General features: G+C 51.4%; 1 protein-coding gene across 1 annotated transcript in view; it reads right to left on the bottom strand.

Moving 5' to 3' along the window:
• The window catches only part of CYRIB (CYFIP related Rac1 interactor B), a 148,533-nt gene extending 128,831 nt beyond the window's left edge, over positions 1-19,702 (bottom strand). Inside the window, exon 1 of the mRNA XM_061438586.1 lies at positions 19,476-19,702. Coding sequence (XP_061294570.1) covers positions 19,476-19,665 — 190 coding nt within the window. The 5' untranslated portion in view covers positions 19,666-19,702. The remainder of the gene's footprint in view (positions 1-19,475) is intronic.
• Positions 19,703-22,589: the final 2,887 nt, after the last annotated feature.

Below are 22,589 nucleotides of genomic sequence, written 5' to 3'. Positions count from 1 at the left end.
CTCAGCACGTGCTCAGTAAATACCAGCTAAAGGGATGAACGGCCAGGAAGCCCCTGGTCGCCAGGATTAGGGACTCTTGATCTCTGCACTCCTGTGTCTACGAGCACAACGCCTGATACACAGTAGGTGGCCCAGTGTTTATACACCTGACCTGCTGAAGACTGGGTCTTCGAGGAATGGGATCGGGCTGGGTGGTGTCGACACCACAAAAAGGGAGGCAGGAGACGGGGAGCCTCCAGAGCAAGCTCACCCACCTCCCATAATAGGGGTGGGGTGCCCCACTCTGCCTCAGTGGTATCTGTCAGTCAGAGTTACTGGTTACAGATAACAGAAAAGAAAAAAAAAAAGGAATTTGATGAGACAATTAGGGGAAGCTCCCAGAATTCCAGGCAGGCTGGAGAACCAGTCTGGGATAAAGGAGCAGGGGAGACTGGGCCAAGGACATGCCAACGGATGTCTGCTTAGGGTATTCCTGACTGTGAGGAACCTCTAACTTCCCTGCATCACTGCTGCACTCAACCTGGAATCTAAGCCACACGGCCACTCAGAGGCCACATGCCACAGCCCACGCAGCTAGATGTGGGAAAAAGAACATCTAGTCCACTTTGGTTGCTGTACTGGGAGTCAAAGCTCCATTCCCCCGCAAGATTTACATCTTGGGGCTTCCCCCAGACAGGAAGGTGGGAAGGATGCTGAGATACAGAAAATACAGAAAATGCCCATAAGACACAGCAATTCACCGAACTCCTGCAGACCCACGAGCCCTGTCTCACCATAACTGGTCCACAGAGTGGACCCAGGGGCTCCCAGGGTGGAGGAAGTGAGAGAGGCCACTGTCTACCCAGCCTCAGAGCCAAGTGTGAACAAAGGAAGTGTTTCTTCATTTCTCACCACAGAGAGCAAGTGTCAAGCAGAATTTCAAGCATCTGCTATTGCAAAACCCCTAACAGAGCAGCACAAGGTCACTTCCAGAAACACCCCTTTCTCTCTACCCCGTAAAGACATTCGGCTTCAGCTACAACACGGGTAACTTCATTGGCATAAACTGAGGTTGAGTACATCAAGGCTGTATACTGTCACCCTGCTTATTTAACTTCTATGCAGAGTACATCATGAGAAACGCTGGGCTGGAAGAAGCACAAGCTGGAATCAAGACTGCTGGGAGAAATATCAATAACCTCAGATATGCAGATGACACCACCCTTATGGCAGAAAGTGAAGAGGAACTAAAAAGCCCCTTGATGAAAATGAAAGAGGAGAGTGAAAAAGTTGGCTTAAAGCTCAACATTCAGAAAACGAAGATCATGGCATCTGGTCCCATCACTTCATGGCAAATAGATGAGAAACAGTGGAAACAGTGTCAGACTTTATTTTTCTGGGCTCCAAAATCACTGCAGATGGTGACTGCAGCCATGAAATTAAAAGACACTTACTCCTTGGAAGGAAAGTTATGACCAACCTAGATAGCATATTCAAAAGCAGAGACATTACTTTGCCAACAAAGGTCCATCTAGTCAAGGTTATGGTTCTTGCAGTGGTCATGTACGGATGTGAGAGTTGGACTGTGAAGAAAGCTTAGTGCCGAAGAATTGATGCTTTTGAACTGTGGTGTTGGAGAAGACTCTTGAGAGTCCCTTGGACTGCAAGGAGATCCAACCAGTCCATCCTAAAAGAAATCAGTCCTGGGTGTTCTTTGGAAGGACTGATGCTAAAGCTGAAACTCCAGTACTTTGGCCACCTCATGTGAAGAGTTGACTCACTGGAAAAGACTCTGAAGCTGGGAGGGATTGGGGGCAGGAGGAGAAGGGGACGACAGAGGATGAGATGGCTGGATAGCATCACTGACTCTATGGATGTGAGTTTGAGTAAACTCTGGGAGTTGTTGATGGACAGGGAGGCCTGGCGTGCTGTGATTCATGGTGTCGCAAAGAGTCGGACATGACTGAGCAACTGAACTGAACTGAGGTTCATTCATTCATTTGTTTGTTCATTTATTCAGCGAACGGTTTCAAGATCCAGATGTGCCAGGCCTCCTGCTGGGTTCTAGGGTTACAGAGATGAATCAGTTATCATCCTTGGCTTCCAGAAGTTCAGCTGGCTAAAGGAAAGGATAAAAAGCAAGCAAGTTCTGCACTGGGCATGGCAAATGTAGTGCAGAATTAGTGATCTGAATATAAGCTAAGCTAAAGACTTTTTTTTAGCAATTGCTGGGCATCACTCCATTTATAAACACACACACACACACACACACACACACACACAACGAGCTACTTCCTGAGTCAGCCACTAGCCCTAGGACCTAGCCCAAGAACAAGATCTGTATGTCCAACTTTAGACCCCATTAGGAAGGGCTGCTGGCCACTTAGTTGGCTATAAATGTCCATCCTCGGACAGTCTCCATCCCTGAGTCGCGGGACAAAAGGCAGAGGCTGACACCATTACCCAGATGGCTGTGCTCTAAGGGAGATCCTAGCTCTTGGCGACAGGTGGTCCTCAGGAAGCTGGGAGATAAAGGTTGCCCTAAGTGCCCCTGCTTTACCCTCCACAAAGCATAACACCAACACCTGCCCCTTGTTCTACACTTCCTGGTTATAAAACACTGTTACACTTACTTGCTCATCCATCATTCATTCTCCAAATACCTATTATGTGTGAGCTACTCTGCTTAGAGCTAGGAATCTAAAGAGTAAGAAAACACAGCCCCTACCCTTTAGGAGGCCACTTCCTCCAGGAAGCCCTCCCAGATCTCTTTGGCCAGGTTGTACATCCCTCACCCTAGCTCCCTGTATCACTGCCGCCTCTCTTTCCATTTCAGTTCCCCGGCTTAGATGAAAAAAGGACTCATCTACCTCCGACACCACCGTCTCCCCTCCAGGGCCTCGTATGGTGTCTGACACAGTGGAGGCAGAATAAATGCCTTGAGGAAGCCCCAGTGGGAACAGCTGAGAAGATAGAGGAGAAACTGAAACCCAGGGGGCAGGGCAAGCTGACTCTTTAGGTAAGAGTCTGGCATTATCCTTCCGCCCTTTGGTTTCTAGATCAGGAAGTCTGTCTCAGAGGGCCTGGGTGACTTGCCCAAGATTCCTGTTCATACAACTAGCAGAGCCCTTAATCGCACGCTCTTCATACCAGTTTCCAGACCGACTGGACACCCCAGGCAGCTGCTGGCTCACTTTGTCCCCAGCGGTCACAGTTTCATCTGCCCTCCTGTGACCAGCTTGTTGTTGGCACCTGCAGTACTCTTCACCCTCCCCAGAGCACTGTTCTAAGATACAAGGAGAGAGGAGTCTGTGATTAAAACAAAGAAACGGATTTCTAATGATGGAATGTCGGGTACTCATTTATTCATTACATAAATATTTACTGAACACCCACGGGACGCTCTAGAGGTGAAGAAGCAGGAGTCAACACAGGCAAAAATCGCTGCTGCCCGCTAAGGTGTGATGGTGTTACAGAAAGGTGGTGTCCCTCTGGTGAATAAATGAATGGATCAAAGGTAACCTCAGGTGATCTACTGCAGGTAATGTCAATGTGATGCAAGCTGACTCAGAGCACCTGACCTGCTGGGGGACAGGGAGACCACATAATTCTTAATCCCCAGGTACCTCTACTAGCTACTAGGGGATCCCCTGTCTTACTCTTTCAACAGTCACAGTACAAATAGAATGAGCCCCCTTTGCTGGCCATTGCTGGCTTCCTAATTAAAGTCAAGGATGTGTGTTTACTCAAGGTCTATAAACACAGACCCCAAAAAAATGTTTAAGAGAAAGCAGATGAAATGTGGGTAAGGACTAGCTAATAAAATCAGGGGGAAAAATGCTGGGAGTTTTCAACCATGACCATGATTAAACAAAACTTGCGGGGAGGATGCTCTGAGGGCCAAGGTCCAGAAATGTGTGCAGAGCCTGAGTTTCCAGGGCAAAATGTAAACCATAACTTCCTGCTGAATTAATTGGTCCCCGGTGGGAGAGTCAGACTAAGTTGCTCTGGACCACGCAGCTCTTCCTGCCTCACCCCTCCCCATCTTCTACCACGAGGTTGTCACACAGCTCGACAAGACTGCATTTAAAAATCCTGTGGACTTGCAGCTTCACTGGGGACTGTGTGTGGGCTCAATCATGTCTGACTCTCTGCGACCCCATGGACTGCAGCTCGCCAGGCTTCTCTGTCCATGGAATTCTCCAGGCAAGAATACTGGAGTGGGTGCCATTTCCTTCTCCAAGGGATATTCCTGACCCAGGGATTGAATCTGCGTCTCTTGCGTCTCCAGCACTGGCAGGAGGATCTTTTATCACCGAGGCACCTTGGAAGCCCCAGTCTCTGTTAGATTAAAAGAGGCACTTAATGAAGCTCTGCAAGGAGATCCAACCAGTCCATTCTAAAGGAAATCAGTCCTGAATATTCATTGGAAGGACGGATGCTGAAGCTGAAGCGCCAATACTTTGGCCACCTCATGCCAAGAGTTGACTCATTGGAAAAGACCCTGACGCTGAGAAGATTGAAGGCAGGAGAAGGGGACAACAGAGGATGAGATGGTTAAATGGCATCACTGCCTCAATGGACATGAGTTTGAGCAAGTTCTGGGAGTTAGTGATGGACAGGGAAGCCGGGCGTGCTGCAGTCTATGGGGTCACAAAGAGTTGTACAGAACTGAGCAACCGAACTGAATGAAGCTCAGAAGCTGAGACCATCAGAATGTTCACTGTCATCTGGAGGCTTCAGTCTCATCTAACCACGACACCAGACACTGGCTAAGGTCCCTTCCAATGACAGCTGCCCACAAACCGTTCTCCTCAACCCAGGCAGGAATCAGGGATGTGGAGAAGGACCTCTCCTCTGAAATCTGGGTGCAAGTCTGGCCTGAATTTGAACATGAGTGGCAGAGATGGCCAGGAGCCCAAGGATCCCCCTGGAAAGTCGATGACATCCCAGAGATCAAAGTGGGCACAATAAGGCTGACACCCTGGGCCAGCCCGAATAAAATGCTAATGAACACGTTTCCACAGTTAAAGTCAACAATGGGAGAGTCACCGATGAGGCCCAGAAAACAGTCAATGTCTTTGATTAAGTGCTGATGAAATTCCCCATCACTGCTTTAATCTGGCTCCCCAGGGAGTTTCATTGGCTTTGAGATGTTTTCAAAGAAAACGATCTTGAATATATTAATACATGATTCCCCAAGCTACTAAACAGAAAGATGGGCCCTTCTGCCTCCACCCCTTCCCCAGGGCACACAGCAGTTTCCCAGATGAGTCCTTAGTGTCAGACAATGGCAACTTTGGCTCTTTTTCTATAAAAGATGATCTTTCTCACCAGCATTTACTCTCTGCTGGTCCAGCTCCTCTATCAGAGTCTCCGTTTATCAACGACTTCGTGCATTTGAAGCTGGAGCAAACCTCCTTGGGCTGGGACCAACCTCTCTTAAAGCTAAGGTCCTGATAAATATCAAAGTGCTCTTAGCAAACTGACTTGGTTTCCATACCAGAGCAGAGTCCATCCAGAGTCAGCTCTACACCAACCTGGATTCTCAGCCATTCTGAGTATAAATTCATTGTTTAGTTGCTAAATCTATCTGACACTTTGTGACCTCATGAACTGCAGCCTGCCAGGCTTCCCTGCCCTTCACTATCTTCTGGAGTTTGCTCAAAACTCACATCCACTGAGTCAGTGATGCCATCCAACCATCTCATTCTCTGTTGCCCCCTTCTCCTCTTACCTTCTATCTTTCCCAGCATCAGGATTCTGAGCCACTCTGAGTATAAATGATCAAGAGGAAAACACACTGAAGGATGGCTCCTAAGCTGAGCCAATCCACGCCTTTGCCTATAGCTTCTTGAGTGCTGCTGCCTTTTGCACATGCTGTTCCCTTTGTCTGAAATGCTTTTCCGAGCAGTGGCCTTTAAAACTCAAACTGTCACCTTGTCTACAAAGCCTGGCTCAGACTGTCCAGGCAGTTCAGTTCAGCATGTCCTGAGTGTGCGAGCCCGGTCCTTATATGGCTAGATGCACAGAGAAGAGGAACTTCCCCTCAACTGGCTGTAGACCCTCCCAAGATAGCATCTTCAAATCACCTCTGGCTTGAAACTTTATTTTAAAAGCTTTAATCTGCATTATTTCAGATGTTAAAAAAAAAAAAAAGAATAAAACCATCTCTTGTGCCCACCACTCAGCTTAAGGAACAAAATGTGTGTGTGTGTGTGTGTGTGTGTGCGTGCGTGCGTGCATGCGCGCGCACACACTCAGTCGTGTCCGACTCTTTGCAACTCCATGGACTGTAGCCTGCTAGTTCCTCTATGGAATTTCCCAGGCAAGAATACTGGGGTGGGTTGCCATTTCCTCCTTCAGGGGATCTTTCTGACCCAGGGATCAAACTCAAGTCTTCTGCATCTCCTGAACTGGCAGGTGGATTCTTTACCACTAAGCCACCTAGGAAGCCCTAGATGAGGGATGAGCCCTCAGTAAATGCCCTTTTCATTCATTAGGTGTGTCTTCTGACTTCTGAATTCCCTGCTAGCCTGAAGTGCATCTGTGAGGAGGCCACCAACTGGAGCTTAAGAAAAGCCAGGACTAAGACTGAGTTCCAACTCTGGCCCTTCCCAGCTGTGCAGCCCCAGGCAAATCACTCAACCTCTCTGGGCTTCAATTCTCTGGGAAAAAAAAATGCACTCATTCTACAAACACTCTTGGATTGAGGGCTACAGTGAAGCCTGACCTGCAGACCTCAAAGAGGAAAAGGTCCAGTTCTTGGGCTCGGTGATGCTTAGTGGCCACAACATGAACTCAAAGCACTCCACCGCTATAAGGTACTGTTATTAGACTTTAGCCTTTATTTTCTGTCATAACAGCCCCTTTCTGACTTCTTTCCCTGCCTTGGTTTTTTTTTTATTTTAAGGTTCAAGACACGGTGTTTGGTCAATGCGAAGCAGAACAGAGAGCCAGAAGGCTCATCTTTAATTCAGCGCCAACAACACTCAGCTGGGCTCAAACTTGGACGGAGGCTTTTTTCCTCAGTGTATCTACTCACAGAGGCCTGTTCCTCCAGTCAGCTCTCAACTATTCTCCCAGGGAGGGCTCAACCCAGGCTGGGAGGCTTGCGGGGGGCGTGGGGTGTGGACAGGAAAGGGAGATGGGTCGGGAGAGCAGGGCAGACCTAGGACAGACCCCTCCCTGCAGTCCAGAGAGCAGCCAGGGCCTCCTGGGAGGACAGGGTGACAGCACCCCCAGAGTGTGGCCCTCAGGAGAGGGACACAGGGAGGTGGCAGCCTGTCCCACTCCCGGCTTCCTCCTCCTAGTAGGATGCTCCATGACACCTCTGCCACAGAGAAGGGAAGCGGCGTGAAGCAGCTGGCAGGGCTGCTCACACAGCAGAGGCAGAGCCCTGCGCCCAGCTGCGGTTTCCCAGTGCCTCCGGCCCTCTCGGCGGCAGACGACACCCACACCCTCAGGGAACGAAAACCTTGGTGTGGCCATGAGCTTCAGCTTTGCCCAAGGACGAAACCTTTTACTAAACCTCAGTTTGTATAGACTCCGGGAGTTGGTGATGGACAGGGAGGCCTGGCATGCTGCGGTCCATGGGGTCGCAAAGAGTCAGACACGACTGAGCGACTGAACTGAACTGAACACCCGATAGGCCACCCGTTAGAAGCTGAACTACATCTCCTGGCTGATAAGGATTAAATGAGATGACAGGCCCAGGCAGAAACCTCTCCCACCACCGGCTTTTTAGCTGTTCTGTTCTAGTCCTGACTCTCGAAAGGGCGAGGATGAGGAACCAGCGTGACTCAGCTCTGCGGCTCAGGGTTCAGTGAGCAGCAGGAGCTCCTTTCATCTGGACAGAGCAGTACAACTGCCTGATTCACCTTTCGCTTCCTCTGGAAGGTACTGGGCCCAACAGGAGAAGAGAGGAGGAAGGGAGTGGAAAAAACAAGGGCTTTTTCTGGACACTCAACAAATAACTGTTGGGCTTCCCTGGTGGCTCAGTGATAAAGAATCCGCCTGCCAATACGGGGTACACGGGTTCAATCCCTGATCTGGGAAGATCCCACATGCCGTGGAGCAACCAAGCCCGTGAGCCACAACAAGAGAAGCCACAGTATTGAGAAGACCAAGCACTGTACCCGGAGAGTAGCCCCCGATCGCCGCAAGTAGAGAAAATCCCGCAGCGACGAAGATTCAGCAAACCAATAAATCAAATTATGTAAAAAATAAAAATAAATTGCCATGATTGCCCAGAAAGGTTGATAAAGGAAGGACCCAGCTGGCCACTAGCAAGAAGATACACCTGCCTTCGCAGGATGACACAGCTCCCAGACATCCAGGCAGGGTGACAGGGCATCCACTGGGTTTTCTCCTGAACGAGCTCTTAGGAACATTCCAGTCTCTGCACGTCAGCAGGTGCATCTCAGGTGCTATTTGACCTCCCCACCCCCGCTCTGATTGAGTGGCACCCCGTAACACACAGGAGAATAAGCTCAAAGGTGGAATCAAACCCTCCCTCCTGCCCCACTTAATATGATCAGGAACAAGAGATCAGGTTCCTTTTCTTTGCGTTTTAAATGTCTGAGGTCTTGAGACGAAGATCAGTTTAGCTGGAGAGAAGCATTTTTCAATCCCATCCCCAGCCATGATCCTGGAAGGGGGGAGGGTCCCTGGGGGAAGAGGGTGACGGGACATTCAAAAGGTCACACCCCTCGACTATTCCTCATTTACTTCTGAGAGGGAGAGGGCAAGGGTGAAGTCAGAAATATGCAAATTCGCTTTTCTACACTTCCTCTGCATTTCACCACTGAAACTTTGAGAAACAGCACTTGGGAAAGAGAGAGTTCCACTGGGGGGAGGGAGAAGGGCCTTAAGGTGGTGGGGTCATCTCTGAAGGTCGGAGCCCCCTAGGGCCCAGGACACCCTGTCAGATCAACTCCAGGATGGGGTGCTCAACCACAGACGTGGGCTTCCCTGGTGGCTCAGTAGATAAGAACTCACCTGCCAATGCAGGGGACACAGGTTCGATCCCTGCCCCGCGAAGATTCCACATGCCGTGAAGCAACTAAGCCTACAAGCCACAACTACTGAGCCCGAGTGCCTAGAGCCTGTGCTCAGCAACAAGAGAAGCCACCGCAATTAGAAGTCCATGCACCGCAAGTAGAAGAGTACCCCCCTGCTCACTGCAAACAGAGAAAAGGCCTCACAGTAACAAAAAACAAAACACTGATTCAGGCTCCACTAGGCCAGAAGTTGTGTCCTTCCCATCTACTGGGTCTCCCACAGTGCAGCTGGACCCCCTAAAACTCTCCAAAGTTAACAGCACTCAAGCCGGCGAGACCCCTAGAATAATTAATTATGAACATATACGTGTAATACGTGGAGTGCCACTGGGTCAGGACATCTACACGTTCTCAATCTATCACAAGGTACAAGGGAAGCGTATCTCATGTTCATTTCATTAGCCATATTCAACTGTACTCAACAGTATATCCAACTATGCTCAAAGGCCCACAAATTTTTTTTAAGAAACTTGAATGAAAGTGTACTTTGCCTCTTTATGTGTATTTATTTTTGGGGATATTATACATTGTGTACAACTGTACACTACTGTTTGCATGATATGTTCACACACACAGGTTACTGCACAGCATCACATATACAAAATCACACGTGTGCAAACGATCCTTCGGGGCAAATTCTCCTGCGAGTGTCTCCTAATTCACCACGGAGTTCTGCCTGCTGGGTTGACTCCTGGACTTCATGACTGAGATGTGACTCTTATGTTTTTTTCTCCTTTGGTGCTTTTGAGTCTTGAAGGGTGTGTCTGTCTGATAGGAACTAGCAGAAAATCAGTTTCGGGTTAGAACAGGAAACTGGGCCTCCAAGGCTGGTAAGCACTGGGAAGGCCACCGTGGCTCTGCACCGTGGCCACTTGCCAAGGACAGGCTGTCTGGTCACAAGAACTCCTTGTTGGGCCATGAGCTGGCCATGTGGGGCTTTCACCTCCCTGGTCTGATGGCTCATTCTTTCAGTGAGTGGTGCAGATGACCTCCATGTTCCTGTGGGACTCTGGGCAACTCATATCATCTCTCTGGGCCTTCACGGGCCATCTGAACAAGTTCCCACCTTGGATGAGAATCAGAGCTTCCTAGATGAGGTTACGCTGTGTTGAGATAGTGACCTCCTCAGCACTTGGGGCGGGTGGCCCTGGGGTCAGCCACCTCCAGGCAAGAGATGCTTCCTCTTTCACTGCCCAACCCAGGCTTACAAATTCTGTTTTCCTGCATGGGTGGTGGCCTGAAAAAGCCCGAGAAGGATGGGACTAGGTGATCTCCAATGTCCTTTCCATCTTACACCAACTGCCCCACCCCCAGCAGTTAGAATCAGGTGGTATTCAGGCAAAAGATTCTGCTACATGGGGGTTCCTCTAACTGGGTGACAAGGCATCAGAATTATCTGAGACTGTGTGTTTTAAAATGTGGATTCCTGGACTTCCCTGGCGGTACAGTAGATAAGAATCCGACTGCCAATGCAGGCGATGGGTTTGATCCCTCGTCTGGGAAGATTCCACATGCCTCGGGGCAACTGAGGCCATGTACCACAACTACTGAGCTCGCGTGCCTAGAGCCTGTGCTCTGCAACAACAGAAGCCACCTCAGCAAGAAGCCCAGGCGCTGCATCTAAGAGTAGCCCTCACTCGCTGCAACTAGAGAAAGCCCACACACAGCAACAAAGACCCAGAACAGCCATAAATAAATAAATAAATAATTAAAAAAAAAAGAAAATGTGGACTCTTGATTCTCCCACCCAGGAAGCTTAAACATACCCAATTTATAGTTAGATAAAAGAAATACTGGGGAAAAGGAAACACAGGCATAGACTATTCTGGCAAATTCACACTGAAAATGGATGGGAGTGTGGGACTACCATGAGCAAGCAATTCATCCGGTACCCACCTTATTGTTTCAAGTCTACAATGACCCAGGCTCCAAAACCGGGGCTTTCCTTTCCTATTCGACCATCTACCCCAAAGCCTGAACCCACAGCACACTTCCTTCACCCAGATCTTTGTCTTGTGGGGGGTGCATATGGACAGAGGAATGTGCCACATGTCCCAACAGCAAACGCAACAAGAAGTGTGTTAATAGCACAAGTCAATTTCACACTGAAATTTACCAAAAATCTCACTATTCAAATAAGCCCAAGTAATCTATAATTGTAAGAGCAATTTATAAATCCTCAACTTCCTGGGCTGACAAGTTCACAGAAGGTAGCTCTCACCAGTGATGGTTGGCAGGGTGCCTAGCACAAGGCGACATTCCCTTAGAAAACCACCTCTGTCTTCCAGCAACACCAAACAGCATCCAGCCGCAGCAGCCTGCTCCCTAGAAGACAACTCCCTTTGTAGGACTTCCGTTATGCTCGAGGTACACTCAGAAGAAACAGTAGGTGGGGACTTCCCTGGTGGTCCAGTGGTTAAGAATCCCCCTGCCAACGCAGGGGACATAGGTTCAATCCCAGGTCCGGGAAGGTTCCACACGCCGAGCAACAACTAAGGCCGTGTGCCGTGACTGCTGAGCCCATCCACTACAGCGACTGAAGCCTGCTCGCCCTAGAGCCTGTGCCCCACCAGAGAAGCCAGCGCAATGAGAAGCCTGCACACGGGGCAGCCCCCCTCGCTGCAACCAGAGAAAGCCCTCACACAGCAATGAAGACCCAGCACAGCCAAAAATAATAAACAAATAAAACTTTAAAAAACAACAGTAGGTGACAGTGAAGCTGGCAGAGATAGTGCTTTGAATTCCAGCTCTGCCTATGATTAACCTCTAAGTGTTCTCTGTTTCCTCCTCTAGAAGGTGGAGATAATATGACCTAACTCGCAAAGTTACTGTGAAGGTAAGAACCACCACCTGCAAAGTATACATTGTCCATGCTCAATAAGGGAGAGCTGTTGTCATCACAAGGGAGACCAAAAGACCCCAAAAGCCCAAAATCACAAACCCCCCCATGTGAATTTACGGGAGCCCTGTCACCCGGGAGGTCCTTGCCTGGGCCATAAATGCCACACCAGGTGTCGGAGACGCTGTCTCGCTCCCCACCTCCCGCGCTCCCCTCCCCGCCCCTGCAATCACCCCACTGCTCCGTCCTCTGATGCCCACCCCCAAACCCAGCTAGACAGCCTCTCCGATTCCTGAAGGACAGGGTGGGCTTGGAGGGGCTGGGTTCTGATGAGCCCAAGGAAACAATCCAAACCCTGCCTTCTTAAGCTGCTCAGGCCCTTACGGACTTGTGTGGGTGGCCGGGGGACACAGAGCATTTATTCCCTCCATGGACCCATCCCAGGGCCCAGCACATAGTAGGTACTCACTTAGTGACCCCTGTTGAAGAGCAGGAGGGATCTGCTTTCTCCACAGTGAACTGAACACCCAATAGCTATGAAGGCATGTTCGGAAAAGACTATGAAATACCTCTCCGCTTCGGTTCACGGCCTGCTGGATCTACAGGCACCCGCTGGTTGTCCCTGGGGCCCCTCGGAGCTCAGGGAAGTGCACAGAACTAGGGTTCAGGGGAGCAGGGCAGACATTTTAGGATGTTATTGGCCAAGTTTCACTTCCTTGCTGTCTTCTGTATTTTACTTCACCTCTGGTTTTGAGCAAAGCTGGGGCCAGGCCAGCACACAAGCTGGCAGTGGAGACCTCTGCTGGGCTGCTCGCTCCTCCTCCCTGAGTCCCAGCAGATGGCAGTCCCTGAGGCTGAGACCAGACAGGGGACTTGATTCCTAAGCACCTGTGAGGTGCCAGGCCCTACGCCAGGCAGAGGCAGCCAGGCTCCCACTGAAGAGCCACAGCAAGCTGCACAACTGGCCCTGGGGTGCCGGGGCACGTGAGGCAGTTTGCAGATGACTCCACACTCAGGGAGTCGTGAGTGAACCAAGAGGTACCAGGTCGCGAGGTCCATGGCTCTTTCCCCTTTCAAAGGACAACCCCAGAGGTGCCAACCTCTCGGTTTTGCATTAAGGCACTACAGCAGTTTGAAAGTATCTTACAGAAGTACCTGCCCTTGGGACTTCCCTGGCAAGTCCAGTGGCTAAGGCTCCTTGCTTCCAGTGCAGGGGGCAAAGGTTCAATCCCTGGTCAGGGAATAAGATCCCACAAGCTGCACGGTACAGCCAAAAGATTAAACAAAACAAAAAGAAATACTTGCCCTCCTATCAAATCCATATTCCATGGATACGCCAGAAGGTTACAGTCCTGACCTGAAATCAGCACTGGACAAAGCAGTTCCTGCCCAGCTGTGACTACGTCCTTGCAGGGAGGGGGTGTCTTCTTGGAGTCTTTCTATTGATACCAGGCACTAGGCTAGCAGCTTGTCCAGACATCATCATTTAGCCCTCCAAACAACCCTGAGAGGAGGTGTTACCAGCCCAGCTCTGTCCCAGGCGGTTCTGGCTCAGCAAGGTCACACAGCTACTGGGCAGCAGGGCCAGGGCATCTCAGCTCCACAGTCCAGCAGTATTTGCTGAGTGGGCGCTGGGTTTAAATTCCAGAGAACTCCAAGTGGCCAGACAGGGCCCATCCCAGTAGACTACTTGAGCAAGTGAGCCAAGGATGGAGCTTTTCTGCTCTTGCTGCCCTAGCCTCTTCCCATCCTCACCTCCTCTGCAGGACTGTGGCACTGTTCCTCCCCATCCTGGTCTGAGGATGCTCACCGAGGAGGGGAGAGGAGGCCACGTGTCTCTGCCAGGCTGTGCGACTTCAAAGCCTTCACTTTTCCCTTGTTGGATCTTCTTTTCCACTGTGGGTTTAAGGGCTTGCTCCCCTGCCTAAGGAAGGTCAGGAACAGAGATATCTTCCATGCCGGGGAAGGATGTCCAGCCACCACCCCCCTTGGCCTCAGAGCCCAGCACTAAGGCAGCCCCAAGGTACTCACGGGCAGATGCTCGGGAGCCAGGAGACCTGGGTTCCGGTCCTGCGTTTGCCTCTTGGGCAAGACACTTCCCCCTGCAGATCCCAGTTCCCTCATTGGTTTAATTAATAGTACGGGGCCCCTGCAACTCTGAGCACGCGGTTCCCGCAACTCTGAGCACACGGTTCCCGCTCAGTCCTTCCCAACAGCATCACGTGTAAAGGCTGCCACACTCACCCTGCCTCCCTGTCTTCCCTCCCCGACTCCCTGCTGGGCCACAGAGCACCTCGGGGTGGGAAAAGGAGGGCTCTTCTCCACACTACCTTCAGGTCCCCACCGTCTTCTTATCGTAAGACTTGGGGCACGTCTGCTTCCTCCACTAACTAAGCCATCAGCTGCTGGCAGCCTCCAGGGTCACATTCCAATTCGCATTCTCAGTGTTGGTTGGGTCCCAAGTGAATGAGAGGGTAGGGACCTCCAAGCTCTCCCTACTCAAGGCGTGGTCCACAACGCTGAGCATCATGTGGGGAAGTGTCAGAAATGCAGGCTCTCTGCCCATCTGACTCTTCAAGGGAATCCTCAGTGGATTTGGAGGACTCATATACTCCAGTATGGGACGTGCTGCAAGGTTCCCCCCAGCTCCGACATGCCCCTTCCCCACAGCCCTTGATTTCACCACCTAGATGCCTCCAGATGTGTGGGCCTTAGCAGGGATCCCTAAAATGTAGCTCACTAAATGTACCAAGGGTTTCCCTGGTGGGGCCAGGGATAAAGAACCCGCCTGCCGATGCAGAAGAGCCAGGTTCCATCCCTGGGTCGAGAAGGTCCCCTGGAGGAGGAAATGGAAATCCACTCCAGTATTCTTGCCTGGAAAATCTCACAGACAGAAAGGAGCCTGGTGGCCACAATCCATAAGATCACAAAGAGCTGGACACGACTGAGCGACTAAGCACACACACAGTTACCAAAGGACATTCACCTTAGGAGCCAGCAGCTTCACCTTCGAGAAGCCAGCAGCTGACTCACAAGCAGGATCTGAAACGTGCAGCCCCCCAGGGTGACTCCTGCCAGGTGTGACCCACTGGGCCCCTGAGTCTCAAGGAAGCCCAGCGGCTTCAAAATGTTGCAACCCCTCCCTCAGTTCTGTGGATGAGGCTACCCCCCGGCTCCCCTCCCCCCACAACTCCCAAAAGCAGATGACTGCATGGCAGCCAATATTTAACACAGAGACAAACAGACCAGCAACCCACTGGCCCCCTCGCGGGCCCTGCATCCACGCTCAGAAAATGTTCTTCCTTTATTTTCTACTCTTGACATTTACTCAACTTCAAAAGAAAAGGAATCCTTCCAAAACACACTTTCAGGTTTTATTTTTAATAAACCCTGCGATTCCTCTAATGGCTTCAGATTATCCTAAATATTTATTAAAAAAATCATTCTCAGCGTCACTTCTATAAACAAACCTCCTCAGAGACTTCGATTATTTATGAATTTATGAACGCAACGTCTCCTTTCCCTGGGGCAGATGGTAACGTGTAAGCCTTTGAAAAGGAATTGGGGGTGGAGGGAGGAAAAATCAATGGGACAGAACATCAACTCAATGAGCCCTCAGTTTACTCTCCTTGACCGGCTCTGGTACAAGGATCTCTTCATTCAGGGGAAACACCATCCTGTGGCCAGCCAACAAGTGGTTTGGGAAAGCATGAAGACTTGAATCTAGGAAGAAGCTGTAAGCCAAGGACTCGATCCCCAGTGGGAACTGAAGCCCTGTTAACAGAGGGACATGACGATGGGACTGGGGCCCAGACAGAAAGAGCCCAGGGACGGTGGGAAAGTAATTGATATATACTGAACACCTACTATGCGCTGGGAGACTCCCCAGAGCACTTCTGCATTGATCACCACAACAACCTTTCCAGGCGGCGATTATAATTCCTCATTTGAAAGATGAAGAAGGCCCAGAGAAAGAAGAAGTATCTTGCCCAAGGTCACAGAGCTAGCAAGCAGCAGAACCAGGATGGACAGCAAGACACTCAGGCCTTCAAACCCAAACCCACACTGCCTTTGAAGTAGAAAAGGATGAGAGAGAATAGAGAATGGAGTTAACCTCATGCATCCTTGGTTACAAAGTTACTATCTTCCTTTCAACCTGGTGAGGCCAATCACCCCTTTCAAGACTGTCAAAGACTTAACTCCCAAAGTTCCACAGTGCAACAGAACTTTGCCCATTGAGAATCCAGGGGTATCGAGTCTCAGATGAAATCTGGAAGGAGTGGATGCAAAGGTTATAAGATATGAAATGAGAGTCATAAACACACGGAAAGCTCACTTTATGAGAAAGAGAGAACAAAAGAATTTTTTACCCTCAGGGATGGATAAAAAAGAGGAGTCTTTACTAAGTGCCCCAGAGGAGGAGAAAAAGAATAAAATCCACCCTTCTCCCACCCCTCCCTCAATTTCCTTCTCTCCAGAAGCTCCAATTCAAGTTAAAGAAGAGAGATGGGTCTAGCCTTTGAGATGCTTATGCTCTCTCTAGTGAAGGATCATTACTGCTGCTGTTGATAATAACAATCATTAACAATGATGGCCATTTACTGGGGGCCTGGGCCGAGAGCTTCATGCACACAACTACAAAACCATCCCATTTTACAAATGAGAACACTGAGGCACTGAGCGGGGAAGAAACGTGGTGACGTGCACAGGGGCAGTAAGAGGGGACACTGAGCTATGACTCTGGATCCTGTTTAGGAGGCCAGTGAACTAGATGAGACGGGGCAGAGACGAGGAAAAGGAAGCTCCAAGAAGGTTGTGATTTGTCCAAGGCTTCAAGCCAGCGCCAAGCTAAAGTGGGTCAGTTTTAAAGCTGAATTTTTCACTGACACAACACTGTCTCCACAATGCTCGTTGCAAGATGGTTTTGCTGGAGACAGCCAAGTCCCAGACCGCTGAAGTCACAGGACAGTGGTCTCTTCAGGAGTCCCTCCTGTCACAGGCTCTAGGTCCTGAAGTAAGAACAGAGACTGGGATTCCATGATGGGGAACCAAGACGCACTGGGGAGGAACGGCCAAAGAACAATGTCAAGGTCACCTACAGGCGAGTGCGTTGACCTTAAGGTGGAGAAAGACTGAACTTCCACAAAGAGCGAAGGAGAAACCATCACTCTTTTGTTCATTCTGTCAAAAACAAAAACAAAAAAATACTGGACACCAGCATATGCCAGACAGCCTGCCAGGCACCAGGGGAACCACAAAGGCCCTTCAGGTGGGAGCACGGTCCACGGGAAAGAGAGGGGGAGCTCAGCGGATGGAAGACCGGAGTGATGACCTTGAATCTGTGGCCTCATTGGCTGAGGGTCTCGGGCCAAGTCCTATACTTTTTCTGAGTCGTAAGATGAAAATAAAATCTCTACTTCATAGGTAACTGTGGCCACTCTACTTCTTCAAAATGAACCTGTGTGAGCTTAAACTGTAGCTGACCACTGCACAGAGGTGCCTGCTCTTGCCTCTTAAAATAACAGCCGCACTCGAGTTCATCTCCTACCCTCCAGAAGTTGGGAAAAAGAAAAAAAAAAGCATAGCTAAGGATCCTGAGAGATGCACACAGGCCTGTGGGAACTGAGAAATGAAGAGAAGGAATGGCTGTCAGAGAAAGCAAAATTATCTGAAAATCTCCCAAAGGACATGCAGAAACACATCCTGAATCTTTATCTGAAGGCCACTTCCAAGTACCCCTGTATAAGAACAACCTAGCCTCCTTCAGCACACATGCTTTGCCCCTCCCCATGCCTAAAGTTTAGCAAGCATCCAGATAATGTAAATTACAACCTGCCTCGCCAAGAAAACTCAGGCCAGCTGACCACTTCTGCATGCCCCACCTAGAAGAAAACCCACCACGTTTACAGGAACCCCCAGGCCTGGGAAGTCAGCCCAGCTGTCAGCACTGGCAGCCCGCCCCAGCCAGTCATCTGGCAGTGGCAATCAAAATGATGATTCCTTTTCATTTCCACCAAATGCAATCTTCCAAGAAGAGGAGAGGCTCAGAGTTTAAGTTCCTTTTCATAAGGAGTCAATATTTTCACAGGATAATCCTTCTTGGGTAGGGGGTGGATTACAAATATCCCAGTGGCAAAACGTGGCTCTCTGGAAACTGTGGAGAGGCTGTTACGGGGCAAGGAGGCCAAAACGTGGAACCACACCTGGCCACTCACTCACTCCTCAAAATTCACATCCACCTATTCCCTGCACGGATATCTATGTGCCCCAGGCCCCCTTTCCAGGCGGTGGGGATGCAAAAATGAAAGGGGACTGACAATGACACTTCCCATCCCTGCGCCCTCGCCAGGCCAAGAAACTCACGCTCACTTGCTGGAGGCCCAACTCAGAGCAACCCGTTTTAGAGACAGGCGCCTAAGACTCAGAGAGGGCAAGCGACTTGCCCAAGGTCACACAGCTAGCAAGTGGCCAAGCAAGGAATTAAACCCAGGTACAAAGTCCTCGTGACACTCCCCGGCGGGGCCTCCTTCCCGCTCAAGCCCTCCCCCACCAGCTCCATTTCTGCGGCAGGGTGAGGATCAAAGCCCGCCCCCCTGGGCTCCAGTAAGGGAAGTCCTCGGTTCCTCTTTCCTCCCCCCCCCCCCACCCTGCCCCCACCTCCCCGCCACACAGGACGTACAGGTTCGAGACCCACGGTGTGTGTGCGCAGCCCCAGGAAAGCCCTGTAGGCTGCAAGGGCATCCACCCGTTAACTTCCATTAAAAAAAAAAAAAAATGATTAAAAGATAAAGAGCACAGAAAAAGCCCTCTTTAAACACGGGCGGGTGGTTACCCCAGGAGGAAGTCTTGAAGCCAATGGAGATTTTGTTCACCCCCTCCAGTTCCTCAATTCTAAAAGACTGGCCTTCCAAGCCCACAGTGGAAGTTAGCTGGGAGAGGGGGTGCAAGGCGCCCGGGGTCAGACCCTGCGCCCTCATCTGGCTCTCAGAAGGGGTCCGCCGGGGAGCAGTCACCCCGGGTACCCCCTCCCTCCGGGCGCCGCCGCGCGCTCCCCGCAGCTGGGTGGACCCGGGCGGCGGCCCCGCGGCGTGCGCCCCTCGCGTCCGCCCTCCGCAGCCCACCCGAGGCGCATCCTCCGGGAGCCCCGTCCCCGCCCCGCGCCGAGCCCCCCACCCTCGCGGCGCCCCTACTCCTAACCGCAGGACGCCCGGCGCGGCCCGGATCGCATCCCTTCCCCTCCCCGCAACCATCACGCGCGCGCCCCGCACCCCACGCCCTCCCCGGGGGCAGGTCGGCTCGCAGGGCGCGCGCGGACCAGCCGGGCGGCCCGGGCGGCGGCGCCGGCGGAGCCCGGGGCACGTACCTGGCGGCCCGGGCGAGCGGCGAGGGGAGCGCGGGCGCGGGCGCGCAGGAGCCTCGGGCGCCGCCGCCGCCGTTTCCGGGTTGGCGGGTTTCACGTCACCGCCGCAGGTTTGCGAGCGGCCCCCGCCGTGCCGGCACAGCAGCAGCAGCAGCGGCGGCCCCGGCGAGCGCCAGGCGAGAAATAACTATAAAAGGAAGAGACGCGTCGAGGAGGAAGAGGAAACGCCGTTTACCTTCGAGAAGCCGAGCCGCCGGCGCTCGCACAAAAGGAGGACGCCCGCCGACGCCGCCCCGTCCCCGCCGCATCGCTGGGCCGGGCGTCAGCGCGCGCGGCGCCCCGGGACCGCCCCGCGCCGGCCCCCACCCCAAAACCCGGCGGCGGGGGCGGGGGTCCGGGCCGGGGCCCGGGGTGACCTTGGGCATGTCGCGGCAGGCGGCCGAGCGGCCGCGTGGGGGGGGCCGGGGGTGGGGGGCGCTCGGCGCTATCCCGGCGGCGTAGACGTGGAAACTCCTGCTCCGGGAGGCGCGGGGATGGTCCAAGGTCACAGCCCGTGCGGCAGGGCTCCCGTTCGAACCCTGAGTGCCCCCGACCTGCGGGCCAGCCTGGTTCCTAGCCCAGGGTCTGTTACCCCCTCACCTGTCCGTGGGGAAGGATGCTGGCCTGCCCGGCCCACCTGGCATTGGGGCGGTGAAAGCTGGTGCATTCAATACACTCATTCAGCCCACAAGGCATATTCACTGAGGGCCTACTGTGTGCAGCTAGAAATCCAAGCAGATACCTGCCTTGGGGGTGTCCGGCAATATATATCTGATGTATCTGGTGCATATCTAAGTGCTAGGGAGAAAAATAAAACGGGCCAGGGGCTAGAGAGTGGGCGCCTCTGGTGCTCTCCTAAGAGGCTCTCCAAGGACTTCTAGCACAGAAATTCCTAGACAAAATGCTCCTCACTGAAATTCTAGTTTTGGGTAGTATGAGAGACCCTGTCTTTTCCCTCCTCTGTAATGGCATAGAGTGATTTTTCTCCACGTAGCAGGACATGCCTAGGAAATTGAAATGCTTCTCTGCTCCCCCAGCCCTCAAACCCTATCCACGGTCTTGAAATTCAGCCACATTTCCTAGGAATACAGACAATATTCTTTAAAGTCTCTTTCCTCTGACCTCTAGCAGGGCACCAGGAATCACTCCAAAAGCTTCCACTGTCTTTTCCACCTCCGAGCTGTGTTGGATGTGCCGCAGGCAGGGGGGATGTGACCAGTCACCAGATAGTAATAGTGAGAGCTGACTTACCTGATTATCACGTGTTTATTTATGGCACCCCTTCTAAAGCCCTGTGCAGGATCTGGGTCAGAGAGGGTGTGGGGGCTGTGCTGAGATGTTAGGATTTCAGCAGGACTTCCTAGAGGCTCCTGGTCCTGGGGTGAGATGGAGGGCCCTGTGAATTTGCATCTGCAGGAAAGCATGACAGTGTATAGAGGAGACAGGGGCAGGGATGTTTACCCGGCTTGGAAGGGAGGGAACCAAAGAGGACAGCAGGAGGAGATCAGAAATCCCTTCCTAGAAGTTGTGAGAGGCATTAGAAATCCCTGGAAGACTGCCTGAGCACCCGCACTCTCATCCTTACAAGAGGGGAACAGATGCCTCGCCCGAGGTGCTGGAGGGTGGTGTGGGGAGGGGTGGAACCCTGGGTCTTGAACTATGAAAGTGAGAAGCAGCAGGGGAAGGGTTTGGACTTAGACACAGCTGAGCTGAGTTCCGTTTCTTTCTTGGCTGCCTACAAAGTGGGCATCAATTATGCTGAACATTTTGGAAATGCTGAGCAGGTGCCAAAGGCTGTGCCCATCGAATTCTCAAAACAGCCCCATGAGGTAGGTTCATCACACTCAGTGGTTTGCAAGATACTGGAGCTGAGAGAGAGGGAATTTTCTCAAGGTCAGACTAATTGGATAGTGGTGGAGCTGGGCATGAACCCAGATTACTTGGCTCAAAGCCTGCACTTAGCCACTCTGAGCCTCAGTTTGCTCCTCTGTGAAATGGGATTGACCAGAACTACTTCATTAGGGCTGGGGAGGGGGCAGTGGTTAAATGACATAGTACATGTATACTATGAACCTAGCAAATTAGTAGGATCCAAAACAAAGCTATCACCATTGTAGCTGTCATCGTAAGAATTGTTAAAGGCATGGGGATAGGAACTTTCCGGCACACTTGGGAACTGCAAAAAGCTCAGCATGATTGTAACATAGAATGTAAATGTGGCCAGGGCAGGGCAAGGGGTGGGGGAGCAATTTGGAAGCTGGGAAGAGTAGTTAAGGGCCTGGGGAGCCGCTGGATCACACTTCCCCTGCACTCCACTGAATAAAGAGATGCCTGAGATGAGAGATCCAACTTATATGCATGTGCCACTGGATACAGGGAGGCTGAGAGGATGATTCTTGCCTTTGACCTTGGCTCATTCAACCAGGTCCTGAGAGATACGACAAATTCAAGCAAATGGAAACCTGGGGATAATGCCTGGGAAAAGTTCCGGCAACTCACGCTGCAGTGACCTGCTCTGTTTCTCTGGAGTATCACCCTTGACAACGGCAGGTAGAAGCCTCTGTCTGTCTGTCTGGGCTGTAGTAACCAAAAACCACAGACTTCTCAGGGTTTCAGAGGCTGGGAAGTTCAAGATAAAGATGCTGGCAGATTTGGTGTCTCGTGAGGGCCTGGTTCATAGGCGGCCTTCATCACCGTGTCCTCACGTGACAGAAGAGGGGAGGGAGCTCTCTGAGGTCTCTTTTATAAGGACACTAATCCTATTTAGGAAGGTTCTGTTCTCATGACCTAATTACCTCCCAAAGGCCCCACCTCCCAATGCCATCACATGAGGGGTTAGGTTTCAACGTAGGAATTTTGGAGGGACACAAACATTCAGTCTGTAACACCCAGCATCCTGAAAATAGTGCTGATTTTGGAATCAGGAAGGCCTGACTACCATTTACAGCTGTGTAACCTAGGCAAGTCATTTAACTCGACTCCATTAATTTCCTTGTCTGTAAAATGGGAGTAATGACACTCATTTTCTGTTGTTGAGAAGGTTACATGAGAATGAATTCTGAATGCTCTATAAACTGTAAAACAGCAGGCACATTTTAGTTTCAATCTTTGAGTCCTGTCCTCCCATCGTGTATGCGGTCCACTCATCTTTCAAGCAAAGTATTAATAGCTTGCTCTTTCCATCATGTATGCAAAGACCCCTAAAAATATGCTTCCCCACTGAGCATCTGCTTTTTCCCAAGAGGGAATGCTCTTATGTGTAGACGGTAACAGAAGGTAGAAGTTGGGAGGCACAGGGACTCCGTTTTTG

The sequence above is a fragment of the Bos javanicus genome, chromosome 14 (genome assembly GCF_032452875.1).
Source record: "Bos javanicus breed banteng chromosome 14, ARS-OSU_banteng_1.0, whole genome shotgun sequence".
NCBI classification, from domain to species: Eukaryota; Metazoa; Chordata; class Mammalia; order Artiodactyla; family Bovidae; genus Bos; species Bos javanicus.
This window is presented reverse-complemented; position numbering and strand designations above follow the sequence as displayed.